Source organism: Urocampus carinirostris, chromosome 16, assembly GCF_059441175.1.
Source record: "Urocampus carinirostris isolate Australia breed hairy pipefish chromosome 16, RoL_Ucar_1.0, whole genome shotgun sequence".
Classification (NCBI taxonomy): Eukaryota; Metazoa; Chordata; class Actinopteri; order Syngnathiformes; family Syngnathidae; genus Urocampus; species Urocampus carinirostris.
This window is the reverse complement of record NC_142364.1, coordinates 35,534,674-35,559,087: the sequence shown is the minus strand read 5'-3', so window position 1 is coordinate 35,559,087 and position 24,414 is coordinate 35,534,674. Positions and strand designations below refer to the sequence as shown.

At 43.7% G+C, this 24,414-nt stretch overlaps 2 protein-coding genes and 1 long non-coding RNA gene across 4 annotated transcripts in view; all 3 read left to right on the top strand.

The window, feature by feature from the left end:
- The first annotated feature begins 202 nt into the window (after positions 1-202).
- Positions 203-4,364, top strand: LOC148351198 (uncharacterized). The gene is made up of 2 exons (XR_015847105.1): positions 203-3,323; positions 3,435-4,364. It is a non-coding gene; the product is annotated as an uncharacterized LOC148351198 (long non-coding RNA).
- A 7,655-nt stretch (positions 4,365-12,019) lies between these two features.
- Positions 12,020-16,205, top strand: LOC148351197 (uncharacterized). The gene is made up of 2 exons (XM_088320089.1): positions 12,020-12,642; positions 12,739-16,205. Exons 1-2 carry the CDS (start codon positions 12,622-12,624, stop codon positions 15,694-15,696), a joined length of 2,979 nt encoding a protein of 992 aa, XP_088176215.1. The 5' UTR covers positions 12,020-12,621; the 3' UTR covers positions 15,697-16,205.
- Positions 16,206-17,185: 980 nt separating this feature from the next.
- The window catches only part of LOC148351194 (DENN domain-containing protein 1A-like), a 118,448-nt gene continuing 111,219 nt past the window's right edge, over positions 17,186-24,414 (top strand). For both annotated transcript variants that reach the window (XM_088356121.1, XM_088356120.1), the window contains exon 1: positions 17,186-17,307. In XM_088356121.1, the coding sequence (XP_088212247.1) occupies positions 17,291-17,307 (17 nt within the window). In that variant the 5' untranslated portion in view covers positions 17,186-17,290. The remainder of the gene's footprint in view (positions 17,308-24,414) is intronic.

Genomic DNA, 24,414 nt, shown 5'->3' with positions numbered 1-24,414 from the left:
AAAAAACGCAATTTGTAGAATAAGATCACGCTTTATTGTTTAAATAAACGCGTTATATAGACTAGGATCTCCCAATTATTATAATTAGCTAGCTTTATTGTTTTAATAAGCGTTTTATATAGAATACGATCGCTTTAGTTGGAAGTGCAGCAGAATGCGCGTTCACGCGAGGGGGGGAGGAATCTGCACAGGAGTCGGATTTGGGCACAACACCGGCCACAAAATCCGACTCCGCCCCTTCCCGATCAGCTCGGCGCCAGCTTCGCTAAACCACGAGTGGGTACGCTGGAGAAGTTCTGTGGGGATCCCGCCCAGATCCGTCCCTTCCTTGTAAATTGTCGGCTGATATTCGAGCTCCAGCCCCGCAACTTCGCGACCGAAGCGGCGAAAGTGGCCTTTGTAATAAATAATTTATCTGGAAGAGCCCGCCTCTGGGGAACGGCCGCATATGAACGAGGGGAGACGGCGTGCACCTCCTTTAGCCTCCTGGCCCAAAAAATGACTAAGGTTTTTGACACTGGTTCCTCGTCGGCCGACGCCGCCCATTCGCTCATGAAGATTTGCCAGGGGAGCCGTTCCATTGCCGACTACGCAATCGACTTCCGTACTCTAGCGACCCAAAGTCAGTGGAATGAGGAGGAACTGGTCGACGCCTACCTCCACAGTTTGGCCGGTTACCTTCAGGATGAATTGACTTGACCGCCCGGATCGACCGAAGGGTTCAGGCGAGACGCCGGGAAAGGGGAAGTCCCAGCTGATTCGTCACCAGGCCAGCTCAAGAAGCGGGTGATGTAACGAACGCCACAACCGCATCCACCACCCCCTATGACAGGGGTGGCCAACCCGCGGCTCTCGAGCCGCATGCGGCTCTTGAACTAGTTTCATGCGGCTCTTTAGGAGGTGTTATAAACTGGTTCAATGCGGCTCTTTCGAAGCTGTAACATGACATGCATCAAGAATGTTTAGCTAACATCGAACAGGAATTTCCAAAAGGGACTGAACTTAGTAAGAAAAAGTTGTTGACTACGAAAAGCAAAGCAGAAAAACAGTTGCATTTCTTTCAAAAAAAAATTATGAAACACTCTGAGACCGTAACGCTTGCTTCGTATCAGTTAGCTTGGAACATAGCACGGTGTTGTGCCCTTTTCCGACTCCTATGCAAATTCCTCCCCCCCTGATCGTATTCTATATAAAACGCTTATTAAAACAATAAAGCAAGCTAATTATGATAATTGGGAGATACTAGTCTATATAACGCGTTTATTTAAACAATAAAGCGCGATCGTATTTTACAAAATGCGTTTGTTAACGCGGATGGAAAAGTCACCAACGTCACTGTACGCTATGATTTCCGCAATCACAACTAATTGTACACAAATAATATTTATTTGATTTACTATAATATCCGTATGTAATGTCTTTTTTATTGTGAATGAAACCCTGGTTGCATTGGATCCCGCGGTGTAAACAAATCATTGTTGTTTTTTTTCATTTAAAATCGGAGGGGGGGGAGGAATTTGCATAGGAGTCGGAAAAGGGCACAACACCGGCAAACAAACTAACTGCAAGAGCTACGGATGGAGCGCCAGCCATCATCGGATCAATGAACGGGCTTGTGGGACTGTACAAAGCTGATCAAACATTTCCAGACTTTTGGGATTTAGACTGCATCATCCACAGGGAGCAACTCGTGTCTAAATCACTCAAATTTGACAACGTCATGAAACCTGTGATGGAAATCGTCAACTTCATCTGCACACATGCGCTTAACCGGTGGATATTCAGGAATATCATCGCTGAACTGGACCAAGGACTTCCAGGTGACCTGCTGCTGCACTGCACTGTGAGGTGGCTGTCAAAAAGCCAGGTACTATCTCGCTTCTTTGAGCTTTTGGATCCAGTGAAACTGTTCATGGAAGAGAAGGACAAGGACTATCCCAAGCTCTCAGACCTCAAGTCGATAATGGATCTGGAACAGTGCTCACAATGTTGACTGTTGAAAATTATTGTGTTATCATGTTGGTGTGGTTATTTTCATCAGATCTAGTCGAGTAGAGATTTGCGTATGCGTGTGTACATGATTAAAAGATGTTTATGTGTATAATGTGGCTTTTTAGTAACAAAGAAAAAAAATAATCAACTCGCCCCCGTTAACAACTATGATGTGGCTCTTTGTAGTAACACAGACGAAAAATTGGCTCTTAGTCGCTGAATGGTTGGCCACCCCTGCCCTATGAGATGATGGAGGTGGATCGTACATCCGTCTCGGTCGAAGAACGCCAGTGAAGGCGTTCCGAACAGCTATGTTTTTTCTGCGGCGGCGAATGTCATAGAGTGGTCAATTGTCCGTTAAAAGCCATCGCTCGTCGGACATAGGGGACGTCCGATTGAGCTCGGCTTTAGTTTCGTGCCCCAAGACTGAAAGACCGGTCCTCCAGGCCCATCTCCTTCTTCCCGGTTCACCTCAGACTTTACCTGCCCTGATCGATTTTGGCGCTGAAGCTAATATCCTTGATCAGTCCCTCGCACGAAAATTAGGGATACCCGTGAAACCCCTTCCTAATCCGGTGTCAGCCCGAGCTTTAGATGGTCACCTGTTGGGCACCATATCTCAAATAACGGGACCCATAGAATTAAAGTTGTCTGGAAATCAGTGAGAGATGATCCGATTCCATTTACTTCACTCCCCGAGCCAACCCCTCGTTCTGGGCCATCCATGGTTGGTCCAACACAACCCCCACTTTGACTGGCATACTGGGTCGATACTGGAATGGGGCATGGACTGTCACCAAACCTGTCTGCGAGCCGCTCCTTACCCTGACCGTTCCACTTCTCCATAGGCTCCACCCGATCTGTCCAAAGTCCCACCACCACCTACGGAAAGTGTTCAGTAAAGCTAAGGCCTCTTCCCTACCGCCTTATAGACCTTACGACTGTGCGATTGACCTTCTGCTAGGGTCCGCTCCTCCTCGGGGCCACCTCAACTCCTTGTCAGTTCCCGAGAGAGAGGCTACGGAGGAGTACATTTCTGATGCCTTGGCGGCTGGTATTATTCGCCCCTCCTCTTCTCAAGCGGGGGCGGGGTTCTTCTTTGTCGGAAAGAAGGACTGGTCACTCCGGCCCTGTATAGACTATCGAGGGCTTAATGACATCACGGTTAAGAATCGTTCCCCTTTGCCACTGCTTGCCTCTGCTTTTGAACTTCTACAGGGGGGATCTTCACTGAGCTTGACCTGCGAAATGCCTCCAATTTGGTCTGAATCCGGGAGGGAGATGAGTGGAAAACAGCGTTCAACACACCCACCGGCCACTACGAGTACCTGGTAATGTCATTCGGGAAAACCAATGCCCCCGCCGTTTTCCAATCCTTGATTAATGACATTGACATACAATTGCTTTGTATATGTGTACCTGACATTTTGATTTTTTCGAAGTCCCTCGAGGAGCACCAAAAACATGTCCAGCTCGTTCTCCGTCGTCTCCTGGAGAACTTTCTATTTGTTAAGGCGGAGAAATGCGAGTTGCATGCTGAGACGGATTCATTCCTGGGCTACACTGTGTCGGAGGGGAGCCTTTAGATGGACCCTGCCAAAGTATCAGCCGTTACTTCTTGGCCTGTCCTGGAGTCTTGCAAGAAACTTCAACAATTCCTAGGATTCGCCAACTTCATCAGGAACTACAGCTCGGTGGCAGCTCCCCTCATGGTCCTCACCAGCCCGAAGGAGCCGTTCCGGTGGTTCCCCGCAGCCAATGAGGCTTTCAACTGTCTGTAGAACCATTTCTCTATGGCTCCTAAACTCCAGGTACCTGACCCCGCACGCCAACTCGTAGTCGAAGTGGACGCCTCAGATATGGGAGTTGGTGCCGTCCTGTCCCAGCGGTCAGACAAGGGCCAGAAGATGCACCCGTGCTCTTTCTTTTCCCGGCGGTTGTCCTCGGCCGAACGCAACTACGATGTGGGGGATCGTGAATTGTTGGCCGTCAAGCTAGCGCTGGAGGAATGGCGGCATTGGTTGGAGGGGGTAACGGTGCCGTTCTTATTTTGGATAGATCACAAAAATCTGCAAGGCGCGGCGTGGCGCAGACACACACTCACACATGAAGCAGAGGAGGAGGGGCGCTACCGTAAACCCCCTAAACAACAGCAACTGAAAATGTATAATTTCAGTTAAAATTCACTTTTTAAAAGAATATCATTATTATTTGTATTATTTTGTTGTGCGCTCGCCTGCCCCTCCTGGTTAACCCCTGCTCTAAAACAACTTTAAAACAGCACAATTCTACTTATTTGCAATACAGCCTTGAATTATTAAAAACAACATAGCACTACATGTCTGCACAAAATAATAAAATCCTTCACTCTCTCTCATGGCCTCATTTTGTTTCAATTTATGTGTGGTGGATGCTCTTACACCCCTGCTTCCAAAGTGATATCATATGATGGCCCCACGCTTCCATCCGTCTGTGGACACCAAAACATACTGACCACCCAGAGGCAAAGTCCCCACCGTTTTCTAGATGAATCTTACTACAATAGATCTAATACATGGGATACAACAACAACCGCAAAGTATCATAATAGATGCAAAAACAGCAACAGCAAGCAAAATGGAAATTTTAATTAACCCTTTCCTATTACCCAACATTTTCATCCAACTTTCCCACATACTGTGGTTCACACCTGAATGTTCTTTCACCTTTTTATTCTGTGTCCGTGAGCCTTCAAGATCTCTGGTCAGTCGGCTTCCTGGGGCAATGTTGTTGGGGATATATAACAGCATCGGTCACCAAGCATTCCACACACACCTTGTTTATGTCATGAAATGAAATGATCTGCATTTATATAGCGCTTTTCAAGTCAATGACTTCCCAAAGCGCTTTACATTGTGCTTCACATTTCCCAATAGCGGCCGTAATCTGTGCAGCCATTTAAGGCGCTAACCTGCTTATTGGGGGTGTTGGGGGTTCATTGTCTTACCCAAGGACACTTCGGCATGTAACATGGACAAGCCGGGATTCTAACTGGGATCCCTTAATCCTAAAACGATCGCTCTACCTCCTGAGCTACTGCTACTGCTCATATGTAGGGCCATGCGGTTTTACAACGCCATAAGTGACGTGGCAACCAATTATTCATGCACTGCTAGTAAAGATTCGTGTGTATAGTTGCTCAGCCTTTGCACATTATAATGAATGTAATTGATTCTGTTAACATTTTGATTGGGAATGATCCACATCACCACACTTTCGAACCCTGGTGACACCTGATTTACCATTTTGTACTCGTCTGGAACCCCTCTTGGGTCTCCTATTGCGTCAATGTAAGTTGGGTCATTGTTGTACATCCACTCTGGGGAGGCAGGTCTGTGTCAGGAAAGTAAGTCCTTTATTGGTCCGTCCCACATAATGCTGATTGTCTGAAAGTCAAGAGGTGTACCTTACACTGGCATTATCAAGGACACTAAAGCACACACCCCTCTGGCATTCTTAAGAAGTCCATCATACAATTTGTAAGTCCGGCACCACAACCATACATCCGCGCGAGGCAATGGGGTCATGAGGTTTTATTGTGTCTGACACCAAGTACAATCAATTTGCCCCACTAGTGCCCCCCTCCCATGCAATCTCAAACTTGTAAATTTGGCCTTGCCACATGCTTATCAAACACAGTTTTTTGTTAGTCAATTGTTGTCATTGGATAGACTCTGTTGTATTGGGAGCAGTTACCAGTTAACCAAGACTGTGTTAATAATGGTATTACACAAATCTGATTGATTTCTGCCGTAAATACTTTGAACAACACTCATGCATATGCATATTAGGCAATCACCGTCCGTGGTGTTCGCTGCTTGTCCTACCATCAACAGCCAATTATTCAAAATCGCTGTAATGCCAGTCGTTACTCGAAACCAAACATCGATTGTTCGAACAATGGTGACTATTACTCCATTATCCTTTGTATAATTATTTACTTTCAGAGCTTCTGATGGCGACATTGTTTGGTTTTCACAAATAATTATAGGGAAATATGGTTCTGGTCCAGTTGCATAAGCCTATACTGCAAATGCCCAACAAGACATATTGACTATACATATGTCGTCATTGGGTGGCGTAATTGACTGATTACCCATGGCGACCACTAAAATCAGTGTTTCCTCTATTTTTTTTATGTGACCTTATTACGGTAGTACTTTGCCACTTTACTGTTACCTGGTGCCCAGTAATTTCCGGCCTGTGTTGTAATTAGCGTTTCCCAACTGGAATCCATTATATGACCCATCAAATACAACCAATAGCCTGAATATTGGCGTCCATCTGGCACCCTGTTCCAATACAATACCAAATTTGGGTTTTCGCACTTTCTCCATGAAGGTCAGGAGCAGGACGCAATTGAGAATAGTGAACCCACTACTGTCGTTTGTCACCAAGCTGCGCTGCGTGGGTTGTCCCTTCGACCCTGGTTCGTCCACATTCTGGATATAACTCGCACATACACGTATGGGGTCAGGCTCCAAGGTCTCTTCAGCAGCAAATGACTTTGCTTTTTCCACCACCTGAGCAGACACACTGGAAACAAGAACATTAAGGTATGACCAATACGCTGCATGTGTTAGGTGTGCTTTTGGCACATCTTCCGGAGGCACCAATATGGCTGCCGGTCCAGGCATCAATCGGCCCGTGAGAGGTTCGAAATGTGCAGACGTTCAATGACGCTATTGGCAATGCTTGAACCCAAATCATTTGGGTTTGTGATTTTATTTTAGCCAATTGTTGTCAAAGTGTGTGCCATTATCAGATCGGACCAAGGCTGAAAAACCATGGGTTGGGCTGTAATGGTTAATAAGTGTCTTGATTACTGAGGTCGAATCCTCCTTTGCGTACGGCTAGGTTTCAGGCCAACCGGAGAAGAAATCAACCATCAACGAAGAAGCTAATGTTTGCCATTTACCCTTTCACCCATGTCAGTAAACTCAATCACAATTTCAGCTCCCGGCCACGGAGCGGTTTGGAAAATACCAGGTTTGTTTTAGCGCCGGTCGTTCATTAAATGTTTGACAAATCTGGCACTCTGAAACTAATTTCCCATCTTCTCTAATTGGTTTAATTTGAAGTTTCTAATTTATTCACAAATGTATTTTTTAACTTTAAACACTCCTATTCTGAAATAAATGTTTTGTTCCGATCTATATAGTTTAAAGAGATTATACTTGTCAAAAATGAAAAAATGTTATCTCTCTCTAGCGATTAAGCCTCTAAAACAACTTTAAATCCGCACTATTCTACTTATTTGAAATACAGCCTTGAATTATCAAAAACAATTAGCATAGCACGACATGTCTGCACAAAATAATAAAATCCTTCAATGTGAATAAAAGTATAAGTGAGTCAAAAATAATGTGCAAGACAGGGACGATAAACTCATGTAATGACATCCAACCAAAATACACTCATGACTGATTGTGAAAAAGAACTCCATCAAACTACATTAGAACAAGAGCTATCAGAATTGAGATGTATTGAATACAGTGACGATGATAATTTAGAACTGGATGATCAATTAGACGGGGGTAATCTCAAGTAACTGAAAGTATGATACTGAAAATTAATATTATAATAATGATGTTGAATTAGAAGGTCAAAGTTTGCAGGCACCACACTATGCCACACCCAACGTGTGAGATCATGGCGGACTCCGTAAACTTAGTCCCAGAGTCAACGAACATAAAGGAAACGAGCTTACACTGAAGAAGGGCGGTACATCACTTGTTTGGACCTATTTTGGTTTTGATGAAGCGGGCGTGGAACAGAAAAAAACACCCGTTGCAGAATTTGCTTTCGTGTAGTCGCTAGGTCCAGAGGAAACACAAGTGATTTATACCAGCACCTTACAAATTATCACGGCATGTCAAAAAGGATTACAAGTGAAAGTCAAAGAAGGTGCATCTAAAACTGGATGGGGAAGTGAACAACCCTCCATCAAAGCAGCATTTAAGACCTTCACGCCGTACAAAAAAAGTTCGCAAAGGCACAAAGAAATAACCAATGCTTTGACCCGAGTTAAACATGTCTAATAGTGTCCAACCCCAAAACTGCATTATCAATCAGAGGTAACACTTTTTATTTATGCAAGTTAATAAGTTAAATGTTAGAATAAGAGTAATAAATAGTTGTAGCAGTCATTTTGATAGGTTGGCAGGAATGGTGGGTTTGAATTAATATTTGAATACATTTCTTGCACCGATAGACATGCTGCAGTCACACATAATAAATTTTATATTACATGAATTGCAGACATGTCATTTTTACAGCTTTAAAGTATGTGGATTATGTTTAGTGTGCAATGTTGACCAAAATGTATTTATTGTTGTTGATTACTTTGTTTGGTGTGGGTTATTTTAAGTGTGAACATTTTATCTTTTATACTGAGCAAATCTTCTTGATTTTTTCATTATTTCCTTTTTTCAAATGTTACTTATGATAGATGTTGACTTTGTTTGGTTATGAAGACATGTCAAATCATGTTATTTTGTGACGGTTTGAAAATTCTCCAGACCACTATTTTAATTAGCTTAAAGTGCTATCTAGTGCATTTTATAGGTGGGTAGGTACTTTGATTGATTGAAGAATTAAAAAGTAAAAAATGGTCAAGGGGGGGTGGGTTATTGGGGCCGCTAGTAATTCACTGGGGACCCAAAGGTGCGCCGACCTGCAAATGTTTGGGAACCATTGATTCAAACTATATCAATTTAAATTCAAAATAATACAAAACTTGTCAACGGTAATCAATGATTTACTTGAATCCATAACATTAGAAATTACAAACAAATAAGGAGAAATATTGTGGTCATTTGCGTATACAGATCACCAAGCTCAAGTTAAGAAATTCTCACTAATTGGGCTGAAAAAAACATTTTCATCAATACACAACAAAACACTATTCATCTTTGGGGATTTCAACATTGACTTAATTAATCCAAACAATCATAAAACCTCTTATGAATATATAAACAGAATGAACAGCACATGTTTATACCCAACTATGAAAAAAACCTAGTAGAATTACCTCCAAATTTACATCCTTACCTTTTGCAAAATATTTCTCGCACACCTGTAGTACTGCAAACACCTGATCCACACATCCTCTTCCTTTCCTGAAACCACTCTGCCCCTCCATCACCACCTCATTCGTTCTTCCTCTCACTCTCTTAATCAAGACTCTTCCATACAGCTTACCCGGCACAGTCAACAAACTTACACAATGGCACCACACATGCACTACACCAGGGGTGTCAAACTCATTTTAACTCGGGGGCCACACGATAGAACAAACATTCTGTCGGGGGCCGGACTAGTAGATTAAAGCGAAAGAAAAAGAGGGATAAAGAAATAAGAGAAAGAGGGAGGGAAAGGAGAGAGGGAGGGACAAAGAAAGAAAAAGAGAGAGAGGGAGAGAGAGAGCGTGAGAAACAAAAGAGATAAAAAGTCGTGAGAGAGGGGGAAAAGAAAGGGAGAGGAAGAAAGAAATCCAAAGGGAAATAAAAAGACAGAAGGAGAGAAAAGAGAAAAGAAAGCGCGAAGGGTAGGAAGAGAGAAAGAGAAAAGACAGAAAAGGAAAAAAGGAAGTTAGAGCAAAAGAAGTTAAAAAGACACAGAGAGAGCAAGAGACAGAGAGCAACAAAGGAAGATAAAAAGAGACACCGAGAGTGAAAGAAACAGAGACAAAGAGCAAAAGAAAAGGGGTGGAAAAGAGAAAGAGAGAGAGAAATACAAGTACAGTGTCTTTGTTCGAGACACCTGGCTTTGGCAACATCAAGTTGACATATTTCAACCTGCAGCTTGCTTTTCTCTTGCGCTTCTCTGAGTGTTGTCTCACGGGCTGGAATCTGGCCCATGTGCCGCCTGTTTGACACCTGTGCACTACACCAATCAACAGGAAGCACACCACTTAAAAAGCATACATTCAACAAGCGTACTAACCAGTCAATCATAGCCGTGACATCTGTTTTCAATCATTCAGCACTACAACAGATCCAACCCAGGTGCCTTCCCCTCCTTCATTTCTTTCACTGCCTCTCGCACCTCCCATGTTTCCACAGGCGTCACATTTAAATCACCCAACATAGGCATTCTCTCCATACCATCGATCGCCTCGACTCTCACTTCACCATTCATCATTTGCTTTCCTTTTCGCTCCTTCCAATGCCGCTTATATTAACCTTTTCTTCACTTTATACCTTTCATACGCATCACCACTCTTATCTTTCAGCCACTCCTCAAAGGTACGTCTCTTTTCTGTCACAGCCTCTGATACCTCATCATTCCACCATTCACTTCCTTTCCTAATATCTCGACCCACTTTTCTCATTCCACACACGTCTTTTGCACTCCTCAACACTGCCTCTTTAAACCACTTCCATTCCATTTCCACACTCTCCACTTCTCTTCTACTAATCCATTCATAATCTTCCCCTATCCTCTTTTTAAACTCTCTTTCCTTTTCTGCTTTATTCAACTCTGACATTTTCACCACTTCCCTCACACTCTTCTTATGAATAGCCCTCCAACGATACATTTATCTCAGTTTTCCTTCCATATAAAAAATGATCAGACAAACCATTCATTTTCACCTCTGTAAACATGCATATCCCTCAATCTACTTCACCAACGGAATTTCTTCCCACTCTCATTTCTTCCTTGTACTCCATATCTACCAATCACATTTTCAACCGTTTCATCACCCACACTAGCATTCAGGTCACCTAGTATTACCACTTTCCGCCCTTCTTTCACACTTGCCACACAGTCAGACAAATCCTTCCAGAACTCCTTTCTCTTCAGCACTTCTTTCTGAAGCAGGTCTATATCACCCACATCAATCTGGAAGATATCTCTTTCCACTCCACCACTTTTCCCTGCTTTTCTCACTCACAAGCACAGCCACTCCTTCTCTAGCTGTCCACCTGTAACTCCAGAATTTCTACCATACGTACCTCCAAGCTGTAATTCAGCCTTTCCTTGCATCTTTGTTTCACTCAATGCTAACACATCAACCTTCCTTTTCGTCATCATCCTTCCAATTTCCTCTTTCTTACATTCAGTCGCTTTACTTCCGCATCCTCTCATATTTAGTGATCGTATAACTAGGGTTTGCGAGACCTATCGGTCTCCCGCCCCCCTTTCCTTGCCTTGCTGTCTCTTAGGGAGTAGAGATAGGGAGGAGATGATCCCCAGTTCCCTCGCTCCCTCCACTTTAGTCGCCTCTTGTGACACGCAGCGGACCACGCTAGGAGAATTCTCTTACCTCTCATGAGGAGAGGGCCCCTCACCACAGGGCAAAAAGTCTATTTTTATTTGGCTTTCATGGACTTGGAAAAGGCGTATGACAGGGTTGATAGAGAGGCATTGTGGCAAGTGATGGTTATGTATGGAGTGGGTGGAAAGTTGTTGAAAGCATTGAAGAGTTTTTATGTCAACAGCAGAGGATGTGTAAGAATAGGGAGTGAGACAAGTGAGTGGTTCCCTGCGTTTACTGGTGCGAGACAGGGGTGCTTGATGTCACCATGGCTGTTTAATGTGTACATGGATGGCGTTGTGAGAGAGGTGAATGCAAGAGTATTTGACAGAGGTGTAAAGATGACCAATAACAGTGGAACGGTGTGGCAGGTAAATCAGTTGTTGTTTGCAGATGACACAGCGCTTGTGGCTGATTCTGAAGAAACATTGAGAAGGTTGGTAATGGACTTTGGAAGAGTGTGTGACAGGCGTAAGTTATGTGTGAATGTTGGGAAGAGTAAGGTGAAGAAAAGTTCACGTGATGGAGTGGGCATGGTGTTAAAAATAAGGTTGCATGGACAGGTGCTGGAAGAAGTTGAAAGCTTTAGGTACTTGGGTTGTGAGGTACCTGCAGTTGGTGGAATGGAGTGTGAGGTCGAGCACAGAGTGAATCAAGGAAGCAAGGTTTTGGGTGCTCTGAGGAGAGTGATGAGAAACAAGAGTATGAGTATGGATGTTAAGAGGGGACTGTATGAGAGTGTAATTGTGCCGACAGTGTTGCATGGTGCAGAGACTTGGACCCTGAACCCAGATTTGAGAAGGAAATTCAATGTTATTGAGATGAAGTGTTTGAGGAGTATGTTAGGAGTGACAAGATTGGGTAGATTGAGAAATGAAATTGTGAGAGACAGAACTGGAGTAGTAGTGGAACTGAGCAAGCGGGTGGATAAGAGAGTACTCGATTGGTTTGGACACATGGAGAGGATGGATGAGGAGCGACTGTTGAAAACGATCAACAGAGCAGAAGTAAATGGAACGAGATAAAGAGGAAGGCCGCGATTGATGTGGATGGATGGTGTTATGAGTGCACTGCAGGAAAGCGGTCTAAATCTAGTGGAAACTAGAGCTCTTGTTGGTTGATAGGAATGAGTGGAGAGGTGTTGTAATAGGATAGTGGGATGTTTGGAAACGTTTTAAGGGATGGGCAGGGCACCTGAATGATGCGGCAGGGGTAAACCAGTGAAAGCTGTTGGGCCCTGCTGTTGAACAAAAGAGTGTGTTGCGTTACCCTGACCCGAGTGACATGACCGCTTTCTTGTGTCCCGTTTCACCTGGAGGGACGAAAGCATGACCAACATGGGGGCCGAGGTGCTTAACTTGTTTGGGTCTTTGGATTGGACATTATCAATTTTTCAATGTTTTTTTTAATTATTTTTCCTTTTTTTCTTTTCTTTGTTTTTCAAGATGGCGGCGCGACTACACGCAGCGGCTTCACGTGTCTCTCCAGTAAATCTTTTTACTTTAAGTGTTCTTTTATCTCTTATCTTTTCTTTGATAAATACCTGTTCGGCAACTATCACCTTAAGTCGCCAGGAACTTATTAACCTGGGTCTAAGATTAGATTTCGACTCTTTTCACGATTACAACACCAACAACAACATTCCAAAGGACATACGAAGACCACCGGGGTCTCCCTGGGTTACCTGCCCGCCCAACAAGCGACGAAGACGGCGGAGGGAACGTAAACAAAAACGAGGCTCTCGGGGAGGCCTAGCGAAGAAGCTAAAAAGACGACCACACCGACAAGCGCTTCCGAGTATCTTCCTGACCAACGCCAGATCCATCGTACACAAAATCAGTGAGCTTGAGCTGCGGATAGCTACCAACAGCTTTGCACGGAATAGCAATATTTTTGTGATCACGGAGTCATGGCTTGACCCGCGGATCCCCGACGCTGCAGTTCAGCTAGCAGGACGCACGCTACACCGATACGACCGCAACGAAGACTCCGGCAAAAAAAGAGGTGGGGGACTATGCATTTACGTACATAATGCGTGGTGCAATAACAGCAGAATTATTGATGCACACTGCTCGCCCGATCTAGAGTTTCTCGCGGTATCGTGTAGACCATTCTATATACCGCGAGAGCTAACTGTGCTCATTGTGATAGCTGTTTACATTCCTCCGGATGCTAATGCTAGCACAGCGCTAAACCTTCTACTCGCTGCTATAAACATTCAACAGCTTGCACACCCCGACAGAGCTTTCATTATCGCTGGCGACTTTAATAATGCATGTTTAAGGACTGTTCTTCCAAAATTCTATCAACATGTGAACTGTGCAACAAGGGGTGAAAAAACTTTGGACCGCGTTTACAGCAACATCAAAAACGCATACAAAGCTTCCCCCCTCCCCCACCTAGTAAATTCGGATCACATATGCCTATCCCTTACCCCCTCATACACCCCCATCCGAAGGAAAACAAAACCTGTAACGAGGACAATACAAACGTGGCCTGAGGGAGCCCTCTCCAAGCTGCAGGACTGTTTTGATCAAACTTGCTGGGAGGTATTTGAACACCATGACCTCCAGAAATTCACTGACACTGTTTTATCCTACATCCGTTACTGCACGGATGAAGTCACAGTATATAAAAAAGTCAAAAACTACCCAAATCAAAAACCCTGGATGACCAGCGAGGTGCGCACCCTCCTCAAACACCGCAACACCGCCTTCAGGTCTGGAGACAAGGCTCTTTACGGGGTGGCCAGGGCTGACCTGAAGAGAGGCATCAAGGAAGCAAAATCAGCCTACACAAGGAGGATCGAGCACCTCTTCGCTGGAAATGACCCGAGGAGGATGTGGCAGGGCCTCCAACACATCACCAACTTCAGAGGCCACAACCTGGCAACTGTTGAGGCTGAGGCTTCACTAGCTGAGGACCTTAATCAGTTCTTCGCTCGCTTTGAAGCTGGTAGGCCACATACAGCCACATCACACCCATTAACAACCAGCAGCAACTCCCTCACATTTCAGGAGCACGAAGTCAGGCGTGCGCTGAATACCATAAACCCCAGGAAGGCAACTGGCCCGGATGGAGTACCAGGGAGGGTACTCAGGGACTGTTCCAATCCGCTGGCTGGGGTCTTCACCACCATCTTCAACCGGTCTCTGTCACAGGCGACCGTCCCACCTTGCCTCAAAACCTCCACCATCATTCCCGTCCCCAAAAAGTCAGCAGTGGAAAGCCTCAACGACTACAGGCCTGTAGCTCTCACGCCTGTGGTCATGAAGTGCTTCGAGAGATTAGTGTCCCGGCACATCAAAAACTCCCTGCCACTCACACTGGACCCCCACCAGTTTGCCTACAGGGCAAACCGCTCCACTGACGACGCCATAAACACAGCACTTCACACCGTGTTGAAACACCTGGACCACCGGGGGAGCTACGTCAGAATGCTCTTCCTGGACTTCAGCTCAGCCTTCAACACCATTATCCCGGAGATCCTGGTGGAGAAACTTGCACACCTAGGACTTTCTCCCTCCATCTGCCACTGGATAATGGACTTCCTCTCCAACCGCCCACAGTCGGTGAAACTCGGTACCCACGTCTCTCCCACCCTAACACTGAACACTGGCTCCCCCCAAGGTTGTGCACTGAGCCCCCTGCTTTTCACCCTCTACAGCTCCGACTGCTCACCGACCCACCCCACAAACACTATTATTAAGTTTGCTGACGATACCACCTTGATCGGCCTCATCTCTGAAGGGGACGAGGCGGCATACAAGGATGAGGTTGAGTCACTTTCAACGTGGTGCTCGGAAAACCACCTCATATTGAACACAACAAAAACAAAAGAACTGATTCTGGATTTCAGAAGGAATGGCAGGAATCCAGCACCACTCATCATAAAAGGAGACTGCGTAGAGAGAGTCCACTCGTTCAAATTTCTGGGCGTGCACATCTCCGACGACCTCTCCTGGTCTGCAAACACCAGAGCGGTGGTAGGGAAGGCCCAGCAGCGACTGCACTTCCTGAGATTGCTCAGGAAAAATAACCTAAAACAGCAGCTGCAGGTGTCTTTCTACAAAGCCACAGTGGAGAGCATCCTAACATACTGCATCACGGTGTGGTATGCGGGGTGCACAGCAGCAGACAGGAAAAAGCTCCAGAGGATCATAAAAACAGCCCAGAGAATCGTCGGCTGCTCTCTGCCCAGTCTGGAGGACATTGCCTGCTCTCGCTACCTCAGCAGAGCAGAAAACATCGTCAAGGACTTTTCTCACCCCGGCCACCATCTCTTCGACCTGCTGCCTTCCGGCAAGCGCTACAGGTCACACAAAGCAAAAACGAACAGACTCAGAGACAGTTTCTTCCCCACAGCCATTACCACCCTAAACAGACACCGCACAAACAACTGAAAACTGTTGCAAAAAAAAAAAAAAAAAAAAATACCTCACACGTATGTAAAATGGTACTCACGTACATGCTGTCTGCACTATGTTTGTTCACTGCTCAACAGACACCGCACAAAAACTGAAAACTCGTGCCAACACTACCTCATACGAATATAATGTTACTCAAGTCTTGTTCTTGCACATGTCGACTGCACTACGTTTAATGCTCAAATTGCACAATGTCTGACCATTTCCTTTTTTTGCACTATGATGTCTATGCTTGCACCAATGTATATGCGGACTATTTTTGCACCATGATGACTTTGCACCAAATGCAATATTGCACAACCGTTACGATACAACGTTATCACGACAACCCTGTATGTAACATCCCACATGCTGACATTGTTGTGTAAATACCATGTAAATTATAACTATAGCCTTATTCCCCTTGTTTTATAACATTATCTTCTCTGTTCCTTTATCTTCTTGCTCATACCCTCACTATGTGTAAAACTGGAGTGTCATGCCCAATTTCGTTGTCACAATATGTTAGCCCATTTGTAACAATGACAATAAAGGTATATTCTATTCTATTCTATTCTATTCTGTATGTGTTTGTCATCACCCCTATTGAGGGACATGACCAGGGTAGATAGATAGATAGATAAATAGATAGATAGACAGACAGATAGATAGATAGATAGATAGATAGATAGATAGATAGATAGATAGATAGATAGATAGATAGATAGATAGATAGATAGATAGATAGATAGATAGATAGATAGATAGATAGATAGATAGATAGATAGATAGAGTGGTTAGCGCGTGTGCGGCACAGTTCTAAGGTCTTGGGAACCTCCTGTGTGGGTTCAAATCCAGCTACTGGACTTCCTGTGCGGAGTTTGTGTGTTCTCCCCGTGCTTGCGTGGGTTTTCTCCGGGCATTCCGGTTTCCTCCCACATTCCAAAGACATGCATTTCAGGTGGATTGTCCGATCCAAATTGTCCCTAGGTGTGAATGAGCGAGTAAGTTTTCTGTTCTTGTGTGCCCTGTGATTGGCTGGCAACCAGTTTAGGGTGTCCCCTGCCCACTGCCCGATGATTGCTGGGATGGGCTCCAGCACCCCCGCGACCCTACTGAGGATCAGCGGTGCAGCTAATGAAATGAGATGAGATTCTTAACAAACCTGAATGCGTGTCTGAATGATTACATATTGTAGTGTGTTTTGTTTATTTTACAAAACAGGAAAGTAACGTCACAACCTTGAAGTCGGCGACTTTTTTCGTTTGAATTTTGGATGTTTTAATATACGAGTTTTTTATCCAAACAAACCCGCGTGTTCTAATTTGTGATTATGTATTGTACATTTTTACAAAACAGGGAAGGAACGGTATTCAGGCAATCGTCGAGTCATGCGACTTTTTAACTTGACACTCTGGAACATGTAGTTTCAACACTAGAAACGTGTGTGTTGCGAAGCTGTCTACAGCATTGCTGTCGACTTCATATCCCACAATGCATTGCAGGAGAACATGGGTTTGTTTAGTCCAATTTAACGTGTTAGATATATTGGCTTCGTTTATCGTCTTGTAAACCAATTCCGGATTTAAAGATGGATTCCAGAATCAAGTAAGAATCATTGTATTCCGTATAATTATGATGTTTAGGTGTGTCAGCTTTCTAACTGTGAGTATTTGCTCAAATTACCTAAATTTCGTGGCCCGAGAACAGTCGCAATCTCGAAAATGATTCCTTGAAATACCAACGTATTGCAATTAACAGTCTTCGTATTATTTTATCTTACGGTTATTACAACTCGTAATATTTTTTCACATAGATGCCTTATTAGAGAACGTCGGAATATTATATTATTATATTTGACTATTGGTGTAATGTTCTTGATTTGTCAGTCAAAATCCAAACTATTGTTCAGAACGTTTTTTGGAACAATATGACTTTCGAGGAATTAAATCTCACAAAACACATTTGATTAGTATTGTATCTTTTAAGACTATTCTTTATGTTTAGCATAGAGTTATAAGCAGCCATGCTTCAAAAATGAAGCATATAATCCAAATATACCCTGCATTTTTACAGTTCATATTTGGAACACATGTAGCCAAAGATGTTCCAAATATATTTAGAATATGGAGACATCCAGGATTTTAACATGCCTTCAATGCTTGAGATTGATCATATATGTTACTTGGAAAATTAAAGTAAAATAGCCGTACACTGAAATAACAAATTATCCTTGGTCATATCCCTTGAGAGTGGTGACCGACACATATGCAAAAACTAAGAAAAGGAAAAAGGAAAAAGTAGCAAAAAACACAAAAAATTGACCATGGCAACCCCAAATGCCTGAACACCCAAACAAGTTAAGCACCTCGGCACCCAAATGCGTCATGCTTTTGTCACTCCAGATGAGACGTGACACAAGAAAGCGGCCATGTCACTCGGGTCAGGGTGACACAACACACTCTTCGGTTCAACAGCAGGGCTCGACAGCTTTCACTGGTTTACCCCTGCCGCGTCATACAGGTTTTCTCAGGGCACTCTGGTTCCCTTCAAATAATTTCAGGTTTATTGAGCAGTCTAAAATTGTCCCTATGTGTAACTGAGCGAGAGAGTTGTCTGTCTCTGTGTGCCCACAACCAGAAGCACCCAACACGAGGATAAACGGCGCAGAGAATGGTAATGGTTGTGTTCATGTAAAGGAAATATGACATTTTCTTGATCTTTATATTACTTGAGCTGGCCTGTGGGACTCTGGAAGCAGCTGGCAGGTATCGGCTGGCCAAGCGGAATGCAGCTTCGGCTGTAGCTGAGGCAAAAACTCGGGCATGGGAGGAGAACAGCAAGGCCACGGAAAGCGGCTTCTGAATGGCTTTGAGAAAATTGTGGTCCACCATTCGGCGTCTTAAGGGCGGGAAGCGGTGTGCCATCAACACGGTGTATAGTGCCGATGGGGTGCTGCTGACATCAACCCGGGACAGTGTGAATCGGTGGGCAGAGTACTTCGAAGACCTTCTCAATCCCACCGACACATCTTCCTCTGAGGAAGCAGAGCCAGGGGACTCTGAGGTGGGTTCTTAAATCTCTGGGGTTGAAGTCACTGTGGTGGTCAACAAACACCTCGGTGGGAAGGCCCCAGGGGTTGATGAGATCTGCCTGGAGTTCAATCAGGCTCTGGATGTTGTGGGCGTGTCATGCTAGACATACCTCTGCAACATTTTGTGGACATCGGGGACAGTGCCTTTGGATTGGCAGACTGGGGAAGTGGTTCCCCTTTTCAAGAAGGGGGGGTTGAGAGTGTGTTCCAACTACAGCATTGCATCTCTGCTTTTTAAAGATGATTTAGTGCTGTTGGCTTCCTCAGGCCGTGATTTTCAGCTCTTACTGGAGCGATTCGCAGCCAAGTGTAAAGCGGATCAGCACCTCTAAGACCATGGTGCCATGTGGACATTTAGGTCCGCAGTGACCAGGTGGCATGCTCCCTCCAGGTTGAGGATGAGATTTTGCCCCAAGTAGAGTTCATGTATCTTGGGGTCTTGTTCACGTGTAAGGGTAGGATAGAACGAGAGATCGACAGAGGGGTCGGTGCAGCTTCTGCCATCATGTGTACCCTGTACTGGTCCATCGTGGTGAATAGGGAGCTGAAGCGAAAGGCAAAGCTGTCGATCTAAGCTCCAACCCTCACCTATGGTCATGAACTTTGGGTTATGACAGAAAGGACTCGATCCTGGATACAAGTGGCTGAAATGAATTTCCTCCGCAGGGTGGCTGGGCTCTCCCTCAGAGATAAGGTGAGAATTTCAGTCCGCTCCTCCGCATTGAGAGGAGCCAGTTGAGGTGGCTCGGGCATCTGATAAGGATGCATCCTGGACGTCTCCCTCGTGAGGTGTTCTGGGCATGTCCCACTGTCAGGAGGCCCTTGGGATGACCCAGGACACGCTGGAGGGCTTTTTGTCTCCAGGCTCACCTAGGAATGTCTCGGGATCCTGTCGGATGAGCTGGAAGAAGTGGCTTGGGATATGGAGGTCTGGGCTTCCCTGTTAAAGCTGTTGCCCCCGCGACTCAACCCCAGATAAGCGAAGGACAATGGACTGATACCGTAAATTCCGGACTATAGAGCGCACCTGATTATAAGCCACACCCATCACATTTTAAGGGGAAAAACGATTTTGTCCATACACCAGCCACACCTGTATATAAGCCGCACGCACCCACATCAAACTAACACCAGCCAAACTTCAAGTCCCGCGATTGAAACTAAATTTCCTTCATTGAAGCACATAGTCCAAAAATCACAGCCGCCAAAATGAACGCAAAATCATATAGGTACTTAAAATTTGTTGCAGACCTGCAGATTCTGGGTGCCCGTTGATAGTAATCCAAGGAAAAAAAGTGTATATTTCCAAAGGTAAGGGTGGGAAAAATATATATCCATTATTGTCCGCCGTGTCCACAAAAACTCACCTTTACCGGTCCTCACTTTCCCATCTGCGTTGGCGTTTGCTCCGCCCCTCTTTTTTAATTTGCTCGTGCAGAATAAGTGTCTCAAATAAATACAAATAAATACATTACAAAAATATACAGTTGCAAATACATATTACACATATTTACAAAGAAAGACTACATCGAGAGAGTTTTCAAAGCTTTAATAATAATAATATAACTTTCATCCTAAACCGTGCCTTTGGGAGGTAGCCTCACGCTACTAAAAAGACGCTCGCATATTTGCAAATTCGCCTGTTAAGGAAATAACAGTTGAAATCGTAAGAATCACGGCAAGCCATCCTCTTCTTCCTTATTGGCAAAGACATCCAAATTAATTTTCTCAATGTTGGAAAGAAATTTAATCATAACGATGTCGTTTCACGCACCCTTACTTCAATACATCCCAGTAATGTGCCCGTTTGCTTCTAACACAGTGGCTGCGTCATGAGCCTTATTTTGTGCAATTTGCACGATACGGGTATGCTTACGCTCATAAGTTGTGATCTTCCTCAGCACATATATTCCACCGGTCTAAATATTACCTTTCATACTCGAGCGCCGCTGGCGACCTGTTAGAAAAGTTACATAAATATGCCGCATCTCTGAATAAGCCGCAGGGTTGAAAAAGTAGCGGCTTATACAGGGATGTGATTTTTCAGACTATAGTATAGGAATTCCGACTTTTTCACTTTGACTTTTTCACTTGCGTAGCAAACAAATTAAAAATCTGACTGTCTCACTCTTACCTTTATTGCTATGGCGCACCCTGGCGGGCGTTAGAAAAGTTGCATAAACAGGGTCTGAATTGCATTTGAACTGACCTTAGATAGATAGATAGATAGATAGATAGATAGATAGATACTTTATTCATCCCCGAAGGGAAATTCACTTTTCCAGCAGCATCCCTAAGCTGAGAACAATCGAAAATAACTGAGAACAATCGAAAATAACACGGGAGCTGCTGGAGTGGCTGCCATTCGTGACGGCGCCGGAGAAACGATTCAATTTGAATCATGTACAAACAAACAATTGAATCATGTACAAGAAACGATTCAATCTGAATCATGTACAAACAAACAAACGATTCAATCTGAATCATGTACAAACAAACAAACAATTGAATCATGTACAACAAACAAACAAAATATTTATGTTTCAATAAGTGGAGTGTTAATAAAATGGGGGGAAAATAATTTCTGATACTGATATAACCAGGTAAAACTAATTTTAAGTTACCTGTCCAAATGAATGTTGTGCCATCTCACCTTTCCCACTCTCTCTGCTCGCTCCTGAAACTTTATCAAATAGTCCAAAATTTTACCTCATCTTCTCCGCTCACCTCGTCGTCCTCTTCTCCTTCCACTTCGCACTACAGAGACTTTTTAGCTGAGCCGTCTCTTATGACACCATCCCCTGATCTAGACCAAACTAATGCAAGCAAAAATGCAATGGCAAAGCAAAGCCACTGAGGAGCTAAACGTTATAACACTACTTGCAGTATTTACAAAATAATCAGTTATGTGGGCAAATTATTTTGTTATTTAAAACTTCTAAAGATGTTACATAAATGATTAATTTAAGCATGGTTCGGACAGGTAAATTGGCTTTGCCCTGGACACCCCGGGGGGCCTGGGACCCCCAAACTCCCGGCTAGGTTTCAGACTTTATTTCCTCTCATCAATCACATCCCTGCTTATAGTCCGGAATTTACGGTAGATGGACTTCAGCACGACAATGGAAGATAAAAAATGAAACTGATTTCAAAACTTTAAACTTCAAAACTTTCTCGGATTGTCATTCCCTTACACCTGGTCACTACGGACCTAAATGTCCACATGTCCTGCATGATTTTTGAGGCTTTGTAAAACCCATAGTTTATGGATCCCAGTTTCAAATCCAGCTACCGGCCTCCTTCTGTGGCGTTTACGTGCTCTCCCCTGCATGGGCTGCTCCTGACAGTCCAAATTCCTCCCACATTCCAAAGACATGCATAGCAGGTCAAAATTGTCCCTAAGTATGAATGAGCTTGTGAAGGGTTTACGTCTCTGTGTGCGACTGGCAACCAGTTCAGGATGTCCCCTGCCCATTTACCAAGATAGCTGGGATGGGCTTCAGCACTTCCGCAAATCTGGTGATGGTAAGCAGTGCAGAAAACGGATGGATGTGTCTTAGGAAAATTGACCGAGTAGTTCCTAAGCTTGAAGGCTTAAAAGATGACTGACACCCTTTTTGAGGAAATTTTAAAACCTTAACGATTCTAGAGCCCGCCTTCAGACTGTTCATATAAAAAGTTGTGTCTTCACGATGTCACCAATCACTGAAATACGTCGTGCAACATATCATTGGAAACTTCAAACCAGGGATTCATGCAATACTACCATTTCAAAATGTACTCATTACAGAAACATCATGATCAATTGACTAGGCTTCAAGCTTTTGTCTCACCTGTTTTGCAGCTAGTTCCCCATGCTACACTCATCTGCAGGCGTTTGATTGTAAAAGGAAAATCAGGCGAGGATTAAAAACCTTATATTCTCTGTGATTACTCAACGTGGTTAGCACTTGTAGTAAATATTTAAAAGCGTGAAAGCGTGTTACCTTTCAAAAGAGACCAAAACCGTCCATATTCTCCAAATAGTTAAAGAACAGCATTCAATTTACTTTGGGTGTGTCTTGGATTGGGAATTTAGGCAAATTTTACAGGATTGTTCAGGGGTTAATACATATGGGAGTTCCATCTCCGATATACTAAAATTTCCAGATTTAGTTTGTGTAACCGGTACACCACCTTTCTCTCTGTGCTAAGTTGACGTTTCTGGCTGTTAATAGTTTTTCTGTAGATTTTCATCATAAAATGTCTCAACAGTGAACCAAAATTGTTTAACGAGGTTCCACACAAAGGATTCTTTGTGACGTACAGTCAAAAAGGGGTCTGTTGGTGTGACTTTAAACTGTAGTCTGGAGTATGCTCTTTATATACTGGACCGAACCATTCATACTAATAGGGCTATGTCGGAGTTGCGCACTCTAGACTCTACTCTGCCCTTATTTGAATTGATACGCTATAGATGACGTGAGCATTATTTTATCGCCGAGCCATATGTACTCATGAAAAGAGCCATAGGTTCACAACCCTTGTTCTAAAGTAGGGGTCAGGAACCTTTTTGACCCAAAGAGCCATAAAAGCAAAATTTGAAAATAACTTGTTTTTTGAAAGCAACACAATGGATGTTTTAAGACAAAACCGCCTAACCCGCTCCACAGACAAAAGCTAATTCTTCAGCACACTATAATTCCCAAAATGTAATTTGATGATTTTATCAAATCCCTAAAATCATAATACCAGACCCTGTGTCCCATATAAATATCTCACTTTGTCTCCCTCCGTCAGTCTTTTAAGAGTGTTGAGGCTAATTTTGATTGTCATTTTTGTCCCTTTAAAACAAGGTGCAAGCAAGGTTTTTTGTAAAAATGTCACAAAATGCTGCAAACAATAAGGATACTGTTGTATTTACCCTTGGCGCATACTGCACTAAGTGAGAGAGAGAAGGGAGTACATTGCCCTGTGTCCAGAGATCAGACCAATTCTATATAGGCAGCAGTAGCTCAGGAGGTAGAGCGCTCGTCTTGTTCGAATCCCGGCTTCTCCGTGTTACATGTCGAAGTGTCTTTGGGTAAGACACTGAACCTAATGCCCCCAATAAGCACGGCCGCTATTGGTGTGTAAGTGTGTGTGTGAATGGGTAAATGTGAAGCACATTGTAAAGCGCTTTGGGAAGTCTTCATTGACTTGAAAAACGCTTTATAAATGCAGATAATTTCATTTCATATCACTCACCCAATCAAATTGGCCAGAGCGGTTTGCAGGCGTTTATGGTATTTGTTGAAAACTTACAAAACAATCTCAACACTGAACATACATAATTTGATAAGCCTCCATTTAAAGTTTCTTGTAGATTTATACTTTTTTTTAAAAATTATATTTCCTGTGTTTTTCCAGTGTCAATGTTTATAAAAATGTAAAATTTCTTCTTTTGTCTTTTATCTTTTTTTCCTTTTGTTATTATATTTTTTCTTGTTTCCTTTTTAAAATTTTTGTCTTTTTTCTTTGTCCGATCTTGACGCACTGATCTTGAAATATGATCTAATACATGCCCCATTTCATTTTCTTGTGTTTCTTTCTTTTCAAATAATTTTTTGTAGTATTCGACTAATTTGGTTATTTCACTACTT

Bases quoted from the DNA above. Each gene is read 5' to 3' on its own strand.
- LOC148351197 (XM_088320089.1), top strand. From the start codon at position 12,622: ATGACCAACATGGGGGCCGAG. The intron at 12,643-12,738 runs GTGCTTAACTTG...TTGTTTTTCAAG, and splicing joins TGACCAACATGGGGGCCGAG to ATGGCGGCGCGACTACACGC.